Source organism: Gorilla gorilla, chromosome 2 (genome assembly GCF_029281585.2).
Source record: "Gorilla gorilla gorilla isolate KB3781 chromosome 2, NHGRI_mGorGor1-v2.1_pri, whole genome shotgun sequence".
In the NCBI taxonomy this organism is placed as follows: domain Eukaryota; kingdom Metazoa; phylum Chordata; class Mammalia; order Primates; family Hominidae; genus Gorilla; species Gorilla gorilla.
Window position 1 is genome coordinate 124294769 of NC_086017.1, and position 14456 is coordinate 124309224.

Genomic DNA, 14456 nt, shown 5'->3' on the forward strand with positions numbered 1-14456 from the left:
GGCTCACACCTGTAATCCCAGCATTTTGGGAGGCCAAGGCAGGCAGATCACGAGGTCAGGAGTTCGAGACCAGCCTGGCCATTATGGTGAAACCCAATCTCTACTAAAAATACAAAAATTAGCTGGATGTGGTGGTGCACGCCTATAGTCCCAGCTACTCGGGAGGCTGAGGCAGGAGAATTGCTTGAACCCGGCAGGCGGAGGTTGCAGTGAGCAGAGATCGTGCCATTGCACTCCAGCCTGGACGACAGAGCGAGACTCCATCTCAAAACAACACAAAACAAAACAAAAAAGCAAAAACTGAAGTAGAATCAATATAATATATTAATAATCATTAAAGGGTTAATTAAAAGAGTACTTAGGGAATACCTGATGGCTGACTTGTTCTTCCTAGAATTCCTCACAAGATATAGAGATTATATATGTCCATCTGCAGAGAGGAGAACTAAATCTAATGGGGGCCATCCCAGCAAGGCAGAATTTTATTCAAGGCCCAAAAAGCTCTCTAGTGAGCCATCCAAAAGTGGGGTAAGCTACTTTGTGATTTTCCTGGTGTTGAAAATGTTTAAGAAAAGGCTATAGTTTATACAGCCACCCATCCAGCATGAATAGAGATAATTCATATATTGGAATAAAAGTTGAGGTTCTTCTGACTCTGATGTTTAGAATTTAGGCATATTTGTCTAATGCAGACCCTCCCATCCTGGAGCAGTGAGAAGGCAGTGCGCTGCCAAACCAACTCGGAGTTTCTTCAGAGTACATATGCCCAAGCCCCTCTCCACACAGAACTAGCACAGTAGGTCCCGGAAGACATCAGAGCATTGTGTACTTTAGGAAAAACTTCCAGGGGACTCTAATATACCACCCCATCCCATTCGGGAAAAAAAGGCTAAAAGAAAGCAAACAGCATAACTTTTGTCAGAAACTTGTCCAAAGATAAGGAAAAAAAAAAGCCATGAAGAGAGAAAATTCCAGGTTACAAGATAAATCAGCATGAATTTAGTTACACCTGGGATTTAACAACATGTTCTATTTTTATGTTTTTATGTAAAAAGCAAAACTGAGTCAGGGAGTACACCACCCTATCTCTGTAAGTATTCCTTACGTAAGAGGCCAGTTGGTGGTTTAGGCCACGTGGTGATAAGTACTAACTATCCGAAAGGGAAGCACAGTACATTGCCAGCTAAGGACCTCAATGAAAACTGTTTTCTAACTACCCGCATTGCAAACCTAACATCATAATGTGATGACGAACACAAAATCCCCTTGTCAATCATCCTGTTTCTACATATCTTAAAAGACTCTTATCCTCCAGACCAATTAAAACTTTATATTTTGTGCCCTGTTTCCTAAGAATTGTCTTCTCTGATAGCTCATCTGATATATAACGTGAAAGTACTAATGCCTTACAATGGACAGACACATAAGTGTTTCAAGAACGGAAATTGATTATGTAACTTGACAGGCACTGACAAAAGTAAATGGGAAGAAGAAGCCTTCTGATTTCCTTCACTCAGGTCTCATGAACTGCAGCCTTTCCACCTGTGCAAAGGACAGCCAGAAAAATATTTCTCTGTATGGTTATTTGGCATCAAACAAAAGCTTAGTTTAAACTAAGATCATGCATTTCTATCAAATCTCTAAGAATTCAAGCTTCTTAGAATTACCTAATATGGGTTGGCACACTTTTTTTTATAAAGGGAAGGTAGTAAATAGTTTTTGCCTTGCGAGCCAGATAGTCTCTGTCACAACTACTTATCCCTGTCCTTGTTGTGTGATGGCAGCCATAATAAACAAAATGTAAGCAAATGGATGTGGCTGTGTTGCAATAAAACTTGATTTACAAAAACAGGTGGGAAGGCACATTTGGGCTCCCTGGGCTATAGTTTGCTGACCTCTGACCTAAGAAATGAAAATCCCAAAATTATACATATTTAGCCAGGGTGGATACACAAGTGTGAGAAGATCCAGTGGTATGTTTGAATCCAGAGTCACAAAAGGCATCGAAGCAAGCTCCATATAATCATAGAAGAAGCTCTCTGATATTTTCTTCTTAACTTCCTCCTCTGCTTCTTCCACAGCTGGGGCAGGGGTTTGCTGAGGTACTAAAAAAATAAAATAATTTAAGAAGAGTGATATGGTTTGGCTGTGTCCCCACCCAAATCTCAACTTGAATTGTAGTTCCCATAATCTCCACATGTCATGGGAGAGACCTGGTAGGAGGTAATTGAATCACAGGGGCTGTTACCTCCATGCTGTTCTCATGATGGTGTATGAGTTCTCACAAGATCTGATGTTGTATAAGGGACATTTCCCTCCTTCGCTCTGCACTTCTCCTTCCTGCCATTATGTGAAGAAGGACATGTTTGCTTCCCTTTCTGCCATAATTGTAAGTTTCCTGAGGCCTCCCCAGCCATGCAGAACTGTGAGTCAAGTAAACCTCTTTCCTTTATAAATCACCCAGTCTCAGGTATGTCTTTATTAGCAGCATGACAACGGACTAATACAAAGAGTGTCTGGTGAATCCAAAATTGTATTTCCCAGAGACAGGAGGAATGTACACAGCCTGCAATACTCTAGCAGTAAGTACTACTACTGGCTGGAAGATAGGAAGCAGTCATCAGTGAGCATGGAAGGAAGAGCCATCATGCCCACGTGCATCAGGAGTAAATGCTGAGTTCTGGTCGGTCATGGCGCAACAGTCTCCAAGGGGAACTCCCAATTACTTCCAAGGGAAAGTTGAACTCCCACTAATCTGTAGTGGAGCAGTTTTTATACCTTCTTAAAACCCAGAAGAATGAGTATCAGAGTACTCTATGTGATCCTCAGAAATAAAAACCACAAGTCTAGGGCTGCTAAAGTACCCTACCAAAATATGTACTTGTCCTTTTATCATTCCCACACATATGTACATCCTGCACATTTTTCTTTCTACGGATTTATAACTCTTCCATTTGTCTGGGCTTTGTCTCTAAAACAGTGACAATTACTGACAGAAAACTAATAATACCTACCTGTAGTGCTTTGCAAATCATCATACTGAAATGAACTCAAACTTCCTTCCAAACGTTCCTCATCTGAGTCTTCTTCTAAATATGATCCTTCCCCTTCGGTAAATGTTTCATCTGTGTAATCTTCTAAAAATGTGTTATCTTCTTGAACAGGAGCTATTAAAATTTGTTTTAATAACTTCTAAATTTTGATTAAACATTTTCTTATTTCTAAAGTAGCTAAAACTTCCAATTTGCTTGTGCTATAGATGTAACAAACCTAATACATACTCAAAAATTTCTAGAAGAATCATTTTATTTGGTCAGTCTTGTAACTTTACAAAATAAGAAAGCCTTTTCTGTTTGTTAATCTCCATTTTCACTTCATTTTCAGTCTATTTCCTATCATTAAATACTTACAAGAAGAAAAAGATAAAAAGAAAGAGGTTAGTATGCTGCTATCATAATTTCAACTAAATTCAATTTTACTAACTTTTATAGGGAACCTGTTATGTTAAAGACAAACAAGCATTATTGTCTTTCTTTCTCTGAGTATGCTGATTTCTCTTGGAAGTGATATCCCAGGAATAAGTTGGAATATTGGCTTTAGGACAAGCTGGGAATGAGAACTGGTATAGGAGTAAAATGGCCCCAGGTATAAGCCAACATTCAGATCAAGTGCAAACATGAGGATGGTTAAAATATACAATGCCAAGCAGGATGGGTATACTTTCATATAGGGCTAGGTGAACTTTCAGAAGAATAAGGAAGAAATGGCAAATGTACTACTAGGTACCAGAGCTACATAGTAGATCTGAGATGAGGCTAAAAGATTAGGAACAAAGCCCAAGACTAACACGAGTAAGATAGAAAAGCTGGGCCAAGCCAATTAGTTGCAGAACAGGGCAGAGTTCCTTAGGATGCGTGTATTTGGATGGCAAGAAAGTAATCCTGGGTGCCTAAATCGGCCAAACAGATTCCCCAAGAGGGGGCCCTGGAGAACTACTCTCTAATAATACCTTAGCTCTTTCTTGTGACTGTAGCAACCAAAAACTATTTCCTCATTTCAAGATTAGGGCACTACAAGTGTAACACTCCTAACTGCTGGGTTCCCCAGGAAAGGAGTTAGAACTGGTAGATAAGGTGATCACAGATTAACGAATTGAGAGTGAATACAGATGAAGGAGAAGAGGTAATAAAAAATAATGGGTATTCTGAGCCTGGAGAAGGGTTGTGCTACTGACGGAAAACTAGAGTTAGGGGAAGAAAACTAATTTGGCAGGAAGTAGGCACATTAAATCAAGCTGGCAAATCAACACACTTAGGCAACTTTGTGAAGGCTGGATATTTCTCTAATTTTTATAATCCTAAAATAGACAGGTGGAAGACTTAACGGTTTGAAGAATAAATCAGTATTTGCCTTTCTATTCTTGGAAATAATCTAAAATCAACATTGAGAATAAATGCCAAAAACACAAAGTCCATTTTTTTGTATAACTAGAAGCAGTTAAAACCTGAAATCACAAATGGATGGCAGGGCTGCTGGCAAAGGGCTGGCAAAATTAGTGGAGACTGAACAAGGATGGGTGCAGGAGGAAGCAAAGGAAGGCGACCAAGGAGAAAGGAATGCCATAACTGTAGATATCAAAAATAACCTGCTGGGATTTTTGGTGTATGACCCACAATTTTATATACAAGTTTCTTCCATTTTTTTTGTTTGTTTCCTCCAGCCAATGGATGTAGGAAGCTTTGGGACCTCTCTTCTCCAGCTATCTGAGAGATACTGCTTCCCGCAAACAGTTTGCCTCTGTGATTCTTATTTACCTCTACCTTTTCCATGAGATTGAGAACACTATAAGAAAGCCTACAAATGCTATGGTTGCACATACAGAAAAATCCGTTAAGAGCTACTTTATAAAAAATTTATAAGAACTAAATTATAATTTATTATAATTTTAAAAAGAGTTCAGCATGGTTACTGCATACAACAACAATATACAAATATTAATAGTAGGCATGTATACTTTGGCTCTTATGAAGTAACTAGTACTAAGCTGCTTTCTTACTATGATTGTGGAATTACTTAGTTTTTCTTTAATTCTGTCTATTTTTGCTTTGTGTATTGTGATGCTGTTACTAGGTGAATATACATTTATGATTATTATGTTTTCTTAATTGATCCTTTTATCTTTACGAATAAATTGATCCTTTTACCCTTATGTCACTGGTAGTACTCTTTGCCTTGAAGTCTATTTTATCTGGTATTAATATAGACACTCCAGCCGTGTTATGCTTATTGTTTGCATGATGTATCTTTTTCTATCCATTTACTTTCAACCTATTTGTATCATTATGCTTAACACGTGTTTTCTATGAGCATCATATAGTTGGTTCTTGTTTTTATTAGCCATGCTGATAATCTCTGCCTTTTTATATTAATGTTCAGTTAACTAATAATTAATGTAATTATCGATATGGTTAGATTTTAATAACATATGCTTGTGAAATTAACAAATAATATTTGATAAGTTATTTTCTGTTTTTCTCCTCCTACCTGTCCTTTTTCCCTCTTTTTCTCTTTCCATGTTTTCTTTTAGATTATTTACTCTTTAGAATTCTATTTAAATTTCTGTTGGCTTTTTAGCAATTCTGTGTTTTATTAGTGGTTGCTTCAGAGATTACAATATATAACAACTTTCCACAGTCTACTTAGAGTTACCATTTATTATAGTAACACGTATCTTTCAGCAATTGATAGAACAACTAGTCAAAAACTTAGTAAAGACATAGATGATCTGAACATCACTATCAATCATCCTGACCTGACATTTATAAAACACTTACACCTATCAATACAGGATGCACATTCAAACATACATGGGTCATTTACCAAGACAGATCACTTGCTGGGACATAAGACCAGTTTTAATACATTTAAATGGATTGAAATCATATAGAATAGATATGTTCTCTGAAAACAACAGAGGTAAGTTAGAAACCAATAATGATAAGATACCTTGAAAAAAAGTCCAATATTTGGAAATTAAATTACACAATAAAAATAATGCATGGGTCAAAGGGAAATCAACAAAGTAATTGGAAAAGTTTTCAAATTAAAATTTATTAAAATACAACATATTAAAATTGAGATATAGCTAAAGCAGTCCTTGGAAGGAAATTTATAGCTTTCAATACATATGTAAGAAAAGAACAAAAGTCAAAAAAAATCAATGACCTAAAGTTCCACCTCAAGAAGCTGGAAAAATAAATGAAAAAAAAACAAAAGCAAAAACAAAGTAAATTAGCAAAGCCCAAATCTTAGTCTTTGAAAAGATCAACAACATTGATAAGCTCCTAGCTACACCAATGAAGAAATAAAAGAGAAACAACATAAATCTGCAACATCAAGAATGAAAACAGATCCTACAAAGTTATGTCAACAAATTTGACAATTGAGAAGAGAAGTGGGCAAACTGCATGAAAGATACGAACTTGCAAAACTTAGTAAAGAAGAAATAGAGAGCCCTCTATTTAAAAAATTGAATTCATGGTTAAAATTTTCCCACTCATCAAGAAAATTCCAGGCCCAGACAGCTTTACTGGTAAATTCTACCAAGCATTTAAGGAAGAAATAATACCAATTCTACACAAAATATTTTTGAAAATAGAAAAGAACAAAATACCTCCCAAAATTATTAAATAAGGTCTGCAATAATTTAGTCCTTTGATAAGCATCAGAAATCAATGCCTTAGTAACTAACAGTCCTTCACCATCATGAGAAATGATGGATGGTTTAGCTGGTACACTCGACCTAAATTTCTTAATAGAACTCAGAGATAGCAGAAACCTCTTGTTAAGTATGGGAAAAAGTCTACTCCAACTTCTCTGCTTGGGTGGAATACAAGGACTTTTATTCATTCTACATGAGAATCCCAGAGTAAAAACTTGCTGGATGTGCTAACAAGCCTGAGAGCAAAGCAAGGTTTCCAGGGGTGGGGGGAATGCAGCTATCAGGTATGAGGCTGAGCCAGGAGGAAGAGACCTCTTCACGCAGCAACAAGGTACAGGATGTTCAGAATGCCAGAAAATTATTTCACATTATCATTTGGGAGTCTAAGACGTATGATATGTGAACTAATTAATGAGCTGAGCACTGGGCCAGGTCACACTTGAAAAGGTCTGCCCCTAAGAGCATCTGACATAAGGAAGGCAGGTCCTGAAGGCAATGCTAGACAAAGGGTCATTATCATTAAATCCATCAAGGGAAAGTTGAGCGTAGCATCCAGGAAAACACTGCCGAGGACTGGAAACCAACACACAGACAATCCTGTGTCAGAAATGTAGGGAGTACAGAAACATGAAAAAGGAAAAACAAGGGGGGAACAAACTAAAGTTTCTGAAGTAAGCGATATAATGATACTTTTTGGAAAGAACTCTAGTGGTGGTGTGGAGGGAGATCTGGACAGGAAGACTGAGGTAGAAATCCATGTTGCAAGAGTCTAAACCAGAGAAGACAAATGCCTAAAATAAAATATAATGTGGAGAAACTGTGGATTTACAAGACATGTCTGCGATAGATTAAAAGAATTTAATGCAAATTTTGCATGTGTATTGATTTTCCCAGGACCTGATCTTCTCTAGGTGAACAGTCAAAATTAAATTTCTCAAATCATATTTAGGATTAGAACCTTAAATAGTCAAGATTCCACTAAGATACCTAACATCGTGATAGTCAGTCAGAAAGAGCCAGCCATCTTTCAAAAATCCTAGTTATAAAATTCCTCCTTTTTTCTTCCATTGCAGTCTATGAAGTCCTTCCACATGTTATGCAATTTAATTCCCAAGTGACTCATAATTGTTTTAATGGGTGAGAAAATTGAGGCTCAGAAAGATGTGGTAATGTTTCCAAGATCAAGCAACTCTAAATGGTAGATCCAGGACTCAAAACCAAAGTCCAGGTCTCTTTCCACTACATTGTATCAGAAAAGTCCATATAAGACTTAGTAGCTCTCACAGGAGAACTCTAGACCAGACGTGTGGATAGGTTATTATCAACTTGTGTGCCAGGAGCTGTGATAAATAAGTAAAACACAGACAGCTCTTAAGGAACTTAGAGCTTTGTAAGGGAGTTGAACAAGTAAACCATTTCTGTTCTATAAACCCAGATATGCACTATCCAAAAATTATTTTGCCCATTTTTTTGACTTTTAGAAAATTATTTTTAGTTTTGTTGAAGTACATGCCCATAACTTAAAAAGTCAAGTAATGCTAAAAGACTTGTCTTTTAAAATACTCAACTTTTCCCTGCTTAACAGCCTTCTCTATCTCTCCAGAAGAATCACTTTTAGCTTTTAATCTTTTTTCTTCTGATATTTACCTCCATATATCTAAACAATATGGATATACTGCTCTCTCTAGCTACTTTTAGACAGTGTTTATTATGGGAAGATAAAGAATGTTAAATCTCTATCACCACTTGCTATCTCTCCGCCCTTGCAATATAATCAAAGCACAAAAAAACTATAGTGAAGTCCATGCTTACTGTTTTTAGTATACTGCCTTAATAACACTCATTCCTGAGTTAAGAATGTATTATTTTATTTCCTTCTTGAACAACTCGCTTTTCTAAAACTAATACCTCATTTATTTTCACTTTTTAACTTTCTGGAATCTCCTGATAAATCTTCCCACATCTTGTCATAGTTCTATAAATTCCACTCAGTTCAATTTTCTACATGCATCTATCAGATAATCTATTATTTAACATTTTTAACTTTCTTGGAGGTGAAAATTCTCCTTTCCTTGCTTCAGTATAATTGTTCTCTGCATGGCTGCCCAGGTGTCATCCTAGGCATTACCTTTGCCTTATTTCTATTTTGAATCTCCTATTTCCTGGACCATATGTAGTCCTTTTTCTTTGCTAACTCCATCATTTTTATGGAGCCCACCTTCCTACAGCTTTCTGGGAACAGGGAGTATAAGATCTATTTTGGCCCAGCATGGTGGCTCACGCCTGTAATCCCAGCACTTTGGGAGGCAGAGGCAGGTGGATCACCTGAGGTCAGGAGTTCGAGACCAGACTGACCAATATGATGAAACCCCATCTCTACTAAAAATACAAAAATTGGCTGGGTGTGGTAGCAGGCGCCTGTAATCCCAGCTACTCAGGAGGCTGAGGTAGGAGAATCACTTGAACCCAGAAGACGGAGGTTATAGTAAGCCAAGATCGTACCATTGCACTATAGCCTGGGCAACAAGAGCAAAACTCCATCTCAAAAAAAAAAAAAAGATCTATTTTATAACATCCTGCTCTTTCCATTCTACTATAAAAATTAATTATTTAAATGTTTGCCTAAGTTTAATACTTTTAAAAGTATAGATATTATCTTTACTTACATCTTGATTCTGATTTAGAAGACCTCAGAGACTTCTTCCCATCACTCTTTGATGTAACTGATTTCTCCTCATCAGTATCCTGATCATCTGGTTCCTTCATTTCCTCTGTAAGTACAAAATGGGGATGAGATATGGATAAAGCTGTAAAATTGAAACTAACAGATTTCCCCCTAACAAATTTCATAAGCACCAAACACCATGTGTGTCAATAATCCTTGTTTGCACAGGATCCAGGATGACCCACCAGCAGGAGGGTGCAACTACCACCAGAGACCTCTGACCTCTGCAAGACAGCTAATTATAATCACAGATTCTCTTTCTCTAGGTAAATTGTCATTGTGGTGCACTTTGGTTTTCCAGAGGTCCACTACCAAAGTTCATCTTTTCCCCAAATGCTTCACGATTAAAATTAACCTTCTGCCATCCTACCTTTGGTCCATCCCTCCCTCTTTCTCTATTTTCAAATTCCCTTGGAGTTACTAATCAATTTCAGTTTTTAAAATATTTTTTGAGCACACCTGCAGTGTATCAAGTCTTATGTTGGGTACTAAATTACAAACCTGGAGAAGAGAAATATGGTCCCTAACTTTATGGAGCTTGTTTATAAAGATAGATATTAAACAAGCAATTAAAAATAATGAGTGCTACAAAAAGGAAAATGGTACTGTGGGCATGTATAGCAAGAAGCCTAAAACATGATGGGGGGTTAGAGAAGAGGTGTTTGAGACATGGATGATGGTCAGGAGTTGGCCAGGCAAAGAATGTGAAAGATACGTTAGGCACATCAAAGAGGGCTGCATCTTTAAAGGGCTGCAAGCAGTCTATTGGCCAGAGTGGGAGAGTAAAATGGATATTGAAGAGAAGGTGGGTACCATATCATAAAGTTGTCTCTAAGCTTTGCTAAGAAGTTTATACCTTATTTCCTTGACAACTGAAAACCATTAAAGGGTTTTAAAGAGGGGAGCGACACAACAGGTTTTCTCTGCCCTCTGTCTATATTGCAGCTTTTCATATATTTGAAAACACCTTCCTTCTAAGTCTTCACTTCTCTATACTAAACACCCTGTGTTTCCTCAACATTCTTCTACGATATGCCTGGCAAGCAGAATGGAACACTAGTTCTATTTGGATCAGATTTATAGTTAGATTAGGGTTTGAATCCCAGTACTGACATATAACTAGCTAACTAAACTTTATATGAATTCCCCAACTGTAATGGGAATGAAGAAAAAACTTTTTACAAGCCTGCTATGACGGTTACTTAAACTGCCACACTGTTATATCTTCCTGGTATCTGAAGATAGACTGGTATGCCTAAAGCAGATATGGTACACTACACGATCAAAGGACAAAGGAGAGTGTATTATGATGACTGTCTCCCTTCAAGTGGGCACTAGGGTTCATTCCATGTTTTCCTGCAGTGACATCATAATGATGCCTTCTTTTGATATGGGGGATAACAGTACATTGTCTAAACATTTGTATTATAAACTATGATCAAGAAAGATATAGACCGAGCTCAGTGGCTCATGCCTGTAATCCTGGCAGTTAGACAGGCTGAGGCAGGGGGACTGCTTGAGACCAGGAGTTCAAGACCAACATGAGAAACATAGTAAGACCCCGTCTGTATTAGTTTGTTCTCACACTGCTAACAAAGGCATACCTGAGAATGGGTAACTTATAAAGGAAAGGGGTTTAATTGACTTACAGTTCGGCATGGCTAGGGAGGCCTCAGGACACTTACAATCATAGCAGAAGGGGAAGCAAACACCTCTTTTCTTCACATGGTGGCAGCAAGGAGAAGTGCAGAGCGAAGGGGAAGAAAACCCCTTATAAAACCATCAGATTTTGCGAGAACTCACTTACTATCACAAGAACAGGATGAGGTAACTGCTCCCATGATTCAGTTACCTCCCACCGGGTCCCTCCCATGACACATGGGGATTATGGGAACTATAATTACGATGGGATTTGGGTGGGGACACAGCCAAACTGTCTCTAAAAAAAATTTAAAATGGCCAGGCATAGTGAGGTAGGCCTGTAGTCCCAGCTACTCAGGAGGCTGAGGCAGGAGGATCACTTGAGCCCAGGAGTTTGAGGCTGCAGTGAGCTAGGATAGCACCACTGCACTCCAGCCTGAGTGACAGACCAAGACTCTGCTTCTAAAATTAAAAAAAAAAGAAGATATGGTCTAACATGATACTCATGTTATTAAATTTTGTATTTTGTACTTTGGAGGCATTCTTCTGGGTTACAAAAATAATGTTTTACTTTTTAAAAAGTGTATGTACGTGTGTGTGTGTGTGTGTGTGTGTTTTCCTTTCCTTTCTTTTTTAGTTGTGAATCTTCCTTCCTCTCTCTCTCCATCCTTTCTTCCTTTTCTCCTTCCCTTCCTTCCTCTTTCCTTCCACCTAATTGTAGAATATATACCTTTTGGGGTTTATGGAGGGGGTGGGGTTAGGAATCAAACAACAAAAACCTGTAAGTAGCAAAATCTTTTAAAATTCACATTCTGTCATCCTTTTAGTTATCCACATCTCAACATCCACCCCAGCACTGTCAGAAAAGCAGTCTAGTGTGTTGGCCAGGGCTGAGAATATTTTCTATTCCTTCCAGTTTGGGATACACAGACTTGCTTTCTATGTTACTCTACAGTGAGTAACTGGTTTTTTTTTTTAAATAAAGAATTATGCAGCCAATTCAGTTATTACAGAGGTTGGTTATAAATGACCACATACTGTGGGTAAAATTGTTTAGATACACACACACCTAAATATTATTTTCTCCCTTGCCTTCATAATTTAGGTCAATTTAATTCTTAAAACTATTGAGCATATTATTATGCTAGGCATTGCAGAGGATACAAAGGTGAGCAATATACAGTCCCTCACCTCAATGTATAATTCAAGATGAAGAAATCAACAATTCTCTTTCAAAATAGTTTCAGAATAAACTTATCTTCTAAATCACTGATTCAGATCCATCAGAGTTTGACCAAAACAAGGATGGTCTGACAGTCGTGACTGAAGTGACTATGATTGATCGATAATGATTTCTTTGATAAAAATCAACATTTAAAGTATTGGAAAGTACTCCTTAAGTTTCCAAGATGCAGGTCCCAAATAAGTGAAGGCAAGGCAGTTCCTGGGTTTTCCAACAAAATCAAACTGATATTCTACTGCTGCTAATCAATTGATAACTAAATGAAAATTTTTCGTCTGTGAGTTTCAATAGCACTTTCTTCTGCAAGTAGGTACTGTTTAGTTTTCCATTGCTGCCATATAAATTACCAGACATTTAGCAGCTTAAATAACATCCACTTATTATTTCATGGTTTTGTGAGTCAAAAGTCCAGGTCAAGTGTGACTCAGCTAGCTCTCTGCTTAGAGTTTCAGGAGGTTGCTAAGGTGTTGGCAGTGCTGTCTTCACTTTCAGAGGCTCTGAGGAAGAATCTACTTCTGGGCTCATTCAAGCTGCTGGCAGAATTCAGCCCCATGTGGCTATGGAACAGTGGTCCCTGCTTTCTTGCTGGCTGTTGCCCAAGAGTCCTTCTAAGTTCCAGAGGCCACTCGCATTCCTTGACTTATGGTGCCCTTTAAAGCCAGGAATAATGGGTCAAGTTCCACCTAGTGATTTGAATCTCATGATTTTCTTCCCTGCTATCATAAGCCTCATGACTTCATGAGATCACTTTCTACTTTTCAGTCTTTTTTCTGAATAAATTTATTTTTAACATACTATAACTGAACGTTAACTGGATATAGATTCTAATAAAAAGAGCCCATAAATTATTCACAAGATAATCATAAGGTAGGTAAAAAACAATTATGGGAACTAAAGCACTCTGAAAACAAGAGTTGAACCACAACAAAAGGTAAGTTGGTGTCAAGACAAAAGCACCACACTTTATTCTGTGCTATCTTAAACAATATATTCCCCAAATGGCTAATACTACCATGTAATAAACTTTCACATTACAAACTCAGTTAATGTCAGGTTGTGTACAATGTGGAAGAAAATACTGGAAACCAAGGAATTTGCCCGGTGTTCTGATGTAGCAATACCGGACAATAAATACTATTCCTAGCTTTCCTGGGTCATAAAAGGTAACTGAAGAACCTGTAAAAAGCAGTGGAGCAGGTCAGGTGGGAGAGACTCCTGTTCTCCTGGAGATTATCAGTATAACTGGTAAGGTAGAATAAGGTATTTTTGGTTTTTTGGGGTTTTGTTTGTTTGTTTTGTTTTAATAACAAAGGGATTGGAAAGCTACATTGTAACCTATGGAGACTTTGGAGCCACAGAGACTTGGGTTCACATCCCTGCTTGCCCAAGAAACAAGTTCCTTAACCTCTTGATCCTTTAATATGTAAAATGAGGGTGATAGGGTTATTTGGTAGAGTTGTTGTAAATATTAAATGAGATCTTTTATATACAGAGTTCTCAACTTTGACTGCACTTTGCAATCACTTGGAAAACTTAAAAACGTACTGTTAACAGGGTCTCACTCCCCAGATAATTCTTTCACACAATCAGGCATAAGAACTGGTTAGGAATCATGAGTTTATATAAAACACCTACTAGGCACTCAGAAATGGCAGTTGTTTTTACTATACTCCTAGATACTCTCTTTGACACATGTAGGGTTCAATAAATAAAATCATGGAATCTTCAGAGTTGAAAGAGGACTTTAGTTTAACTTCCTACCCCATGCAGGTCACACATCTCAACATCCACCCCAGCACTGTCAGAAAAGCAGTCTAGTGTGTTGGCCAGGGATGAGAATACTGGCTACAGTCAGTCTGACTAGGTTTAAATCTTGGCTCATCCTCTTCCTGGTTGTGAGGTGTTAACCAAGTATTTAATGGCTGTGTGCCTCAGTATTTCCATCTTTAAAATGCAGCACCTACTGGATGAGGTTGTTCTGAGTCAACACAGGAAAGCTCCAAGAATGATACATGGCAGTCAATATGTAAAATGGTTGCAGGAATGAATTTATTGATATATTCCTGAATAGATGAAAGAACAAGATTGTCAGTCAGCTTCAATTTAAATATTTCGGGTAAGAGGGT

General features: G+C 37.7%; 1 protein-coding gene across 5 annotated transcripts in view; it reads right to left on the reverse strand.

The window, feature by feature from the left end:
* Positions 1 to 14456, reverse strand: part of CFAP44 (cilia and flagella associated protein 44) — a 153615-nt gene that overhangs the window by 132983 nt on the left and 6176 nt on the right. For 4 of the 5 annotated variants that reach the window (XM_031009240.3, XM_055381624.2, XM_055381620.2 and 1 more), the window contains exons 3-5: positions 9388 to 9492; positions 3015 to 3167; positions 1952 to 2105 (exon numbers count right to left, since the gene is read on the reverse strand). In XM_031009240.3, the coding sequence (XP_030865100.3) occupies positions 1952 to 2105; positions 3015 to 3167; positions 9388 to 9492 (412 nt within the window). Of the gene's footprint in view, positions 1 to 1951; positions 2106 to 3014; positions 3168 to 9387; positions 9493 to 10302; positions 10455 to 14456 lie in introns of those variants that run through there. The other variant, XM_055381622.2, reaches the window with a different exon arrangement.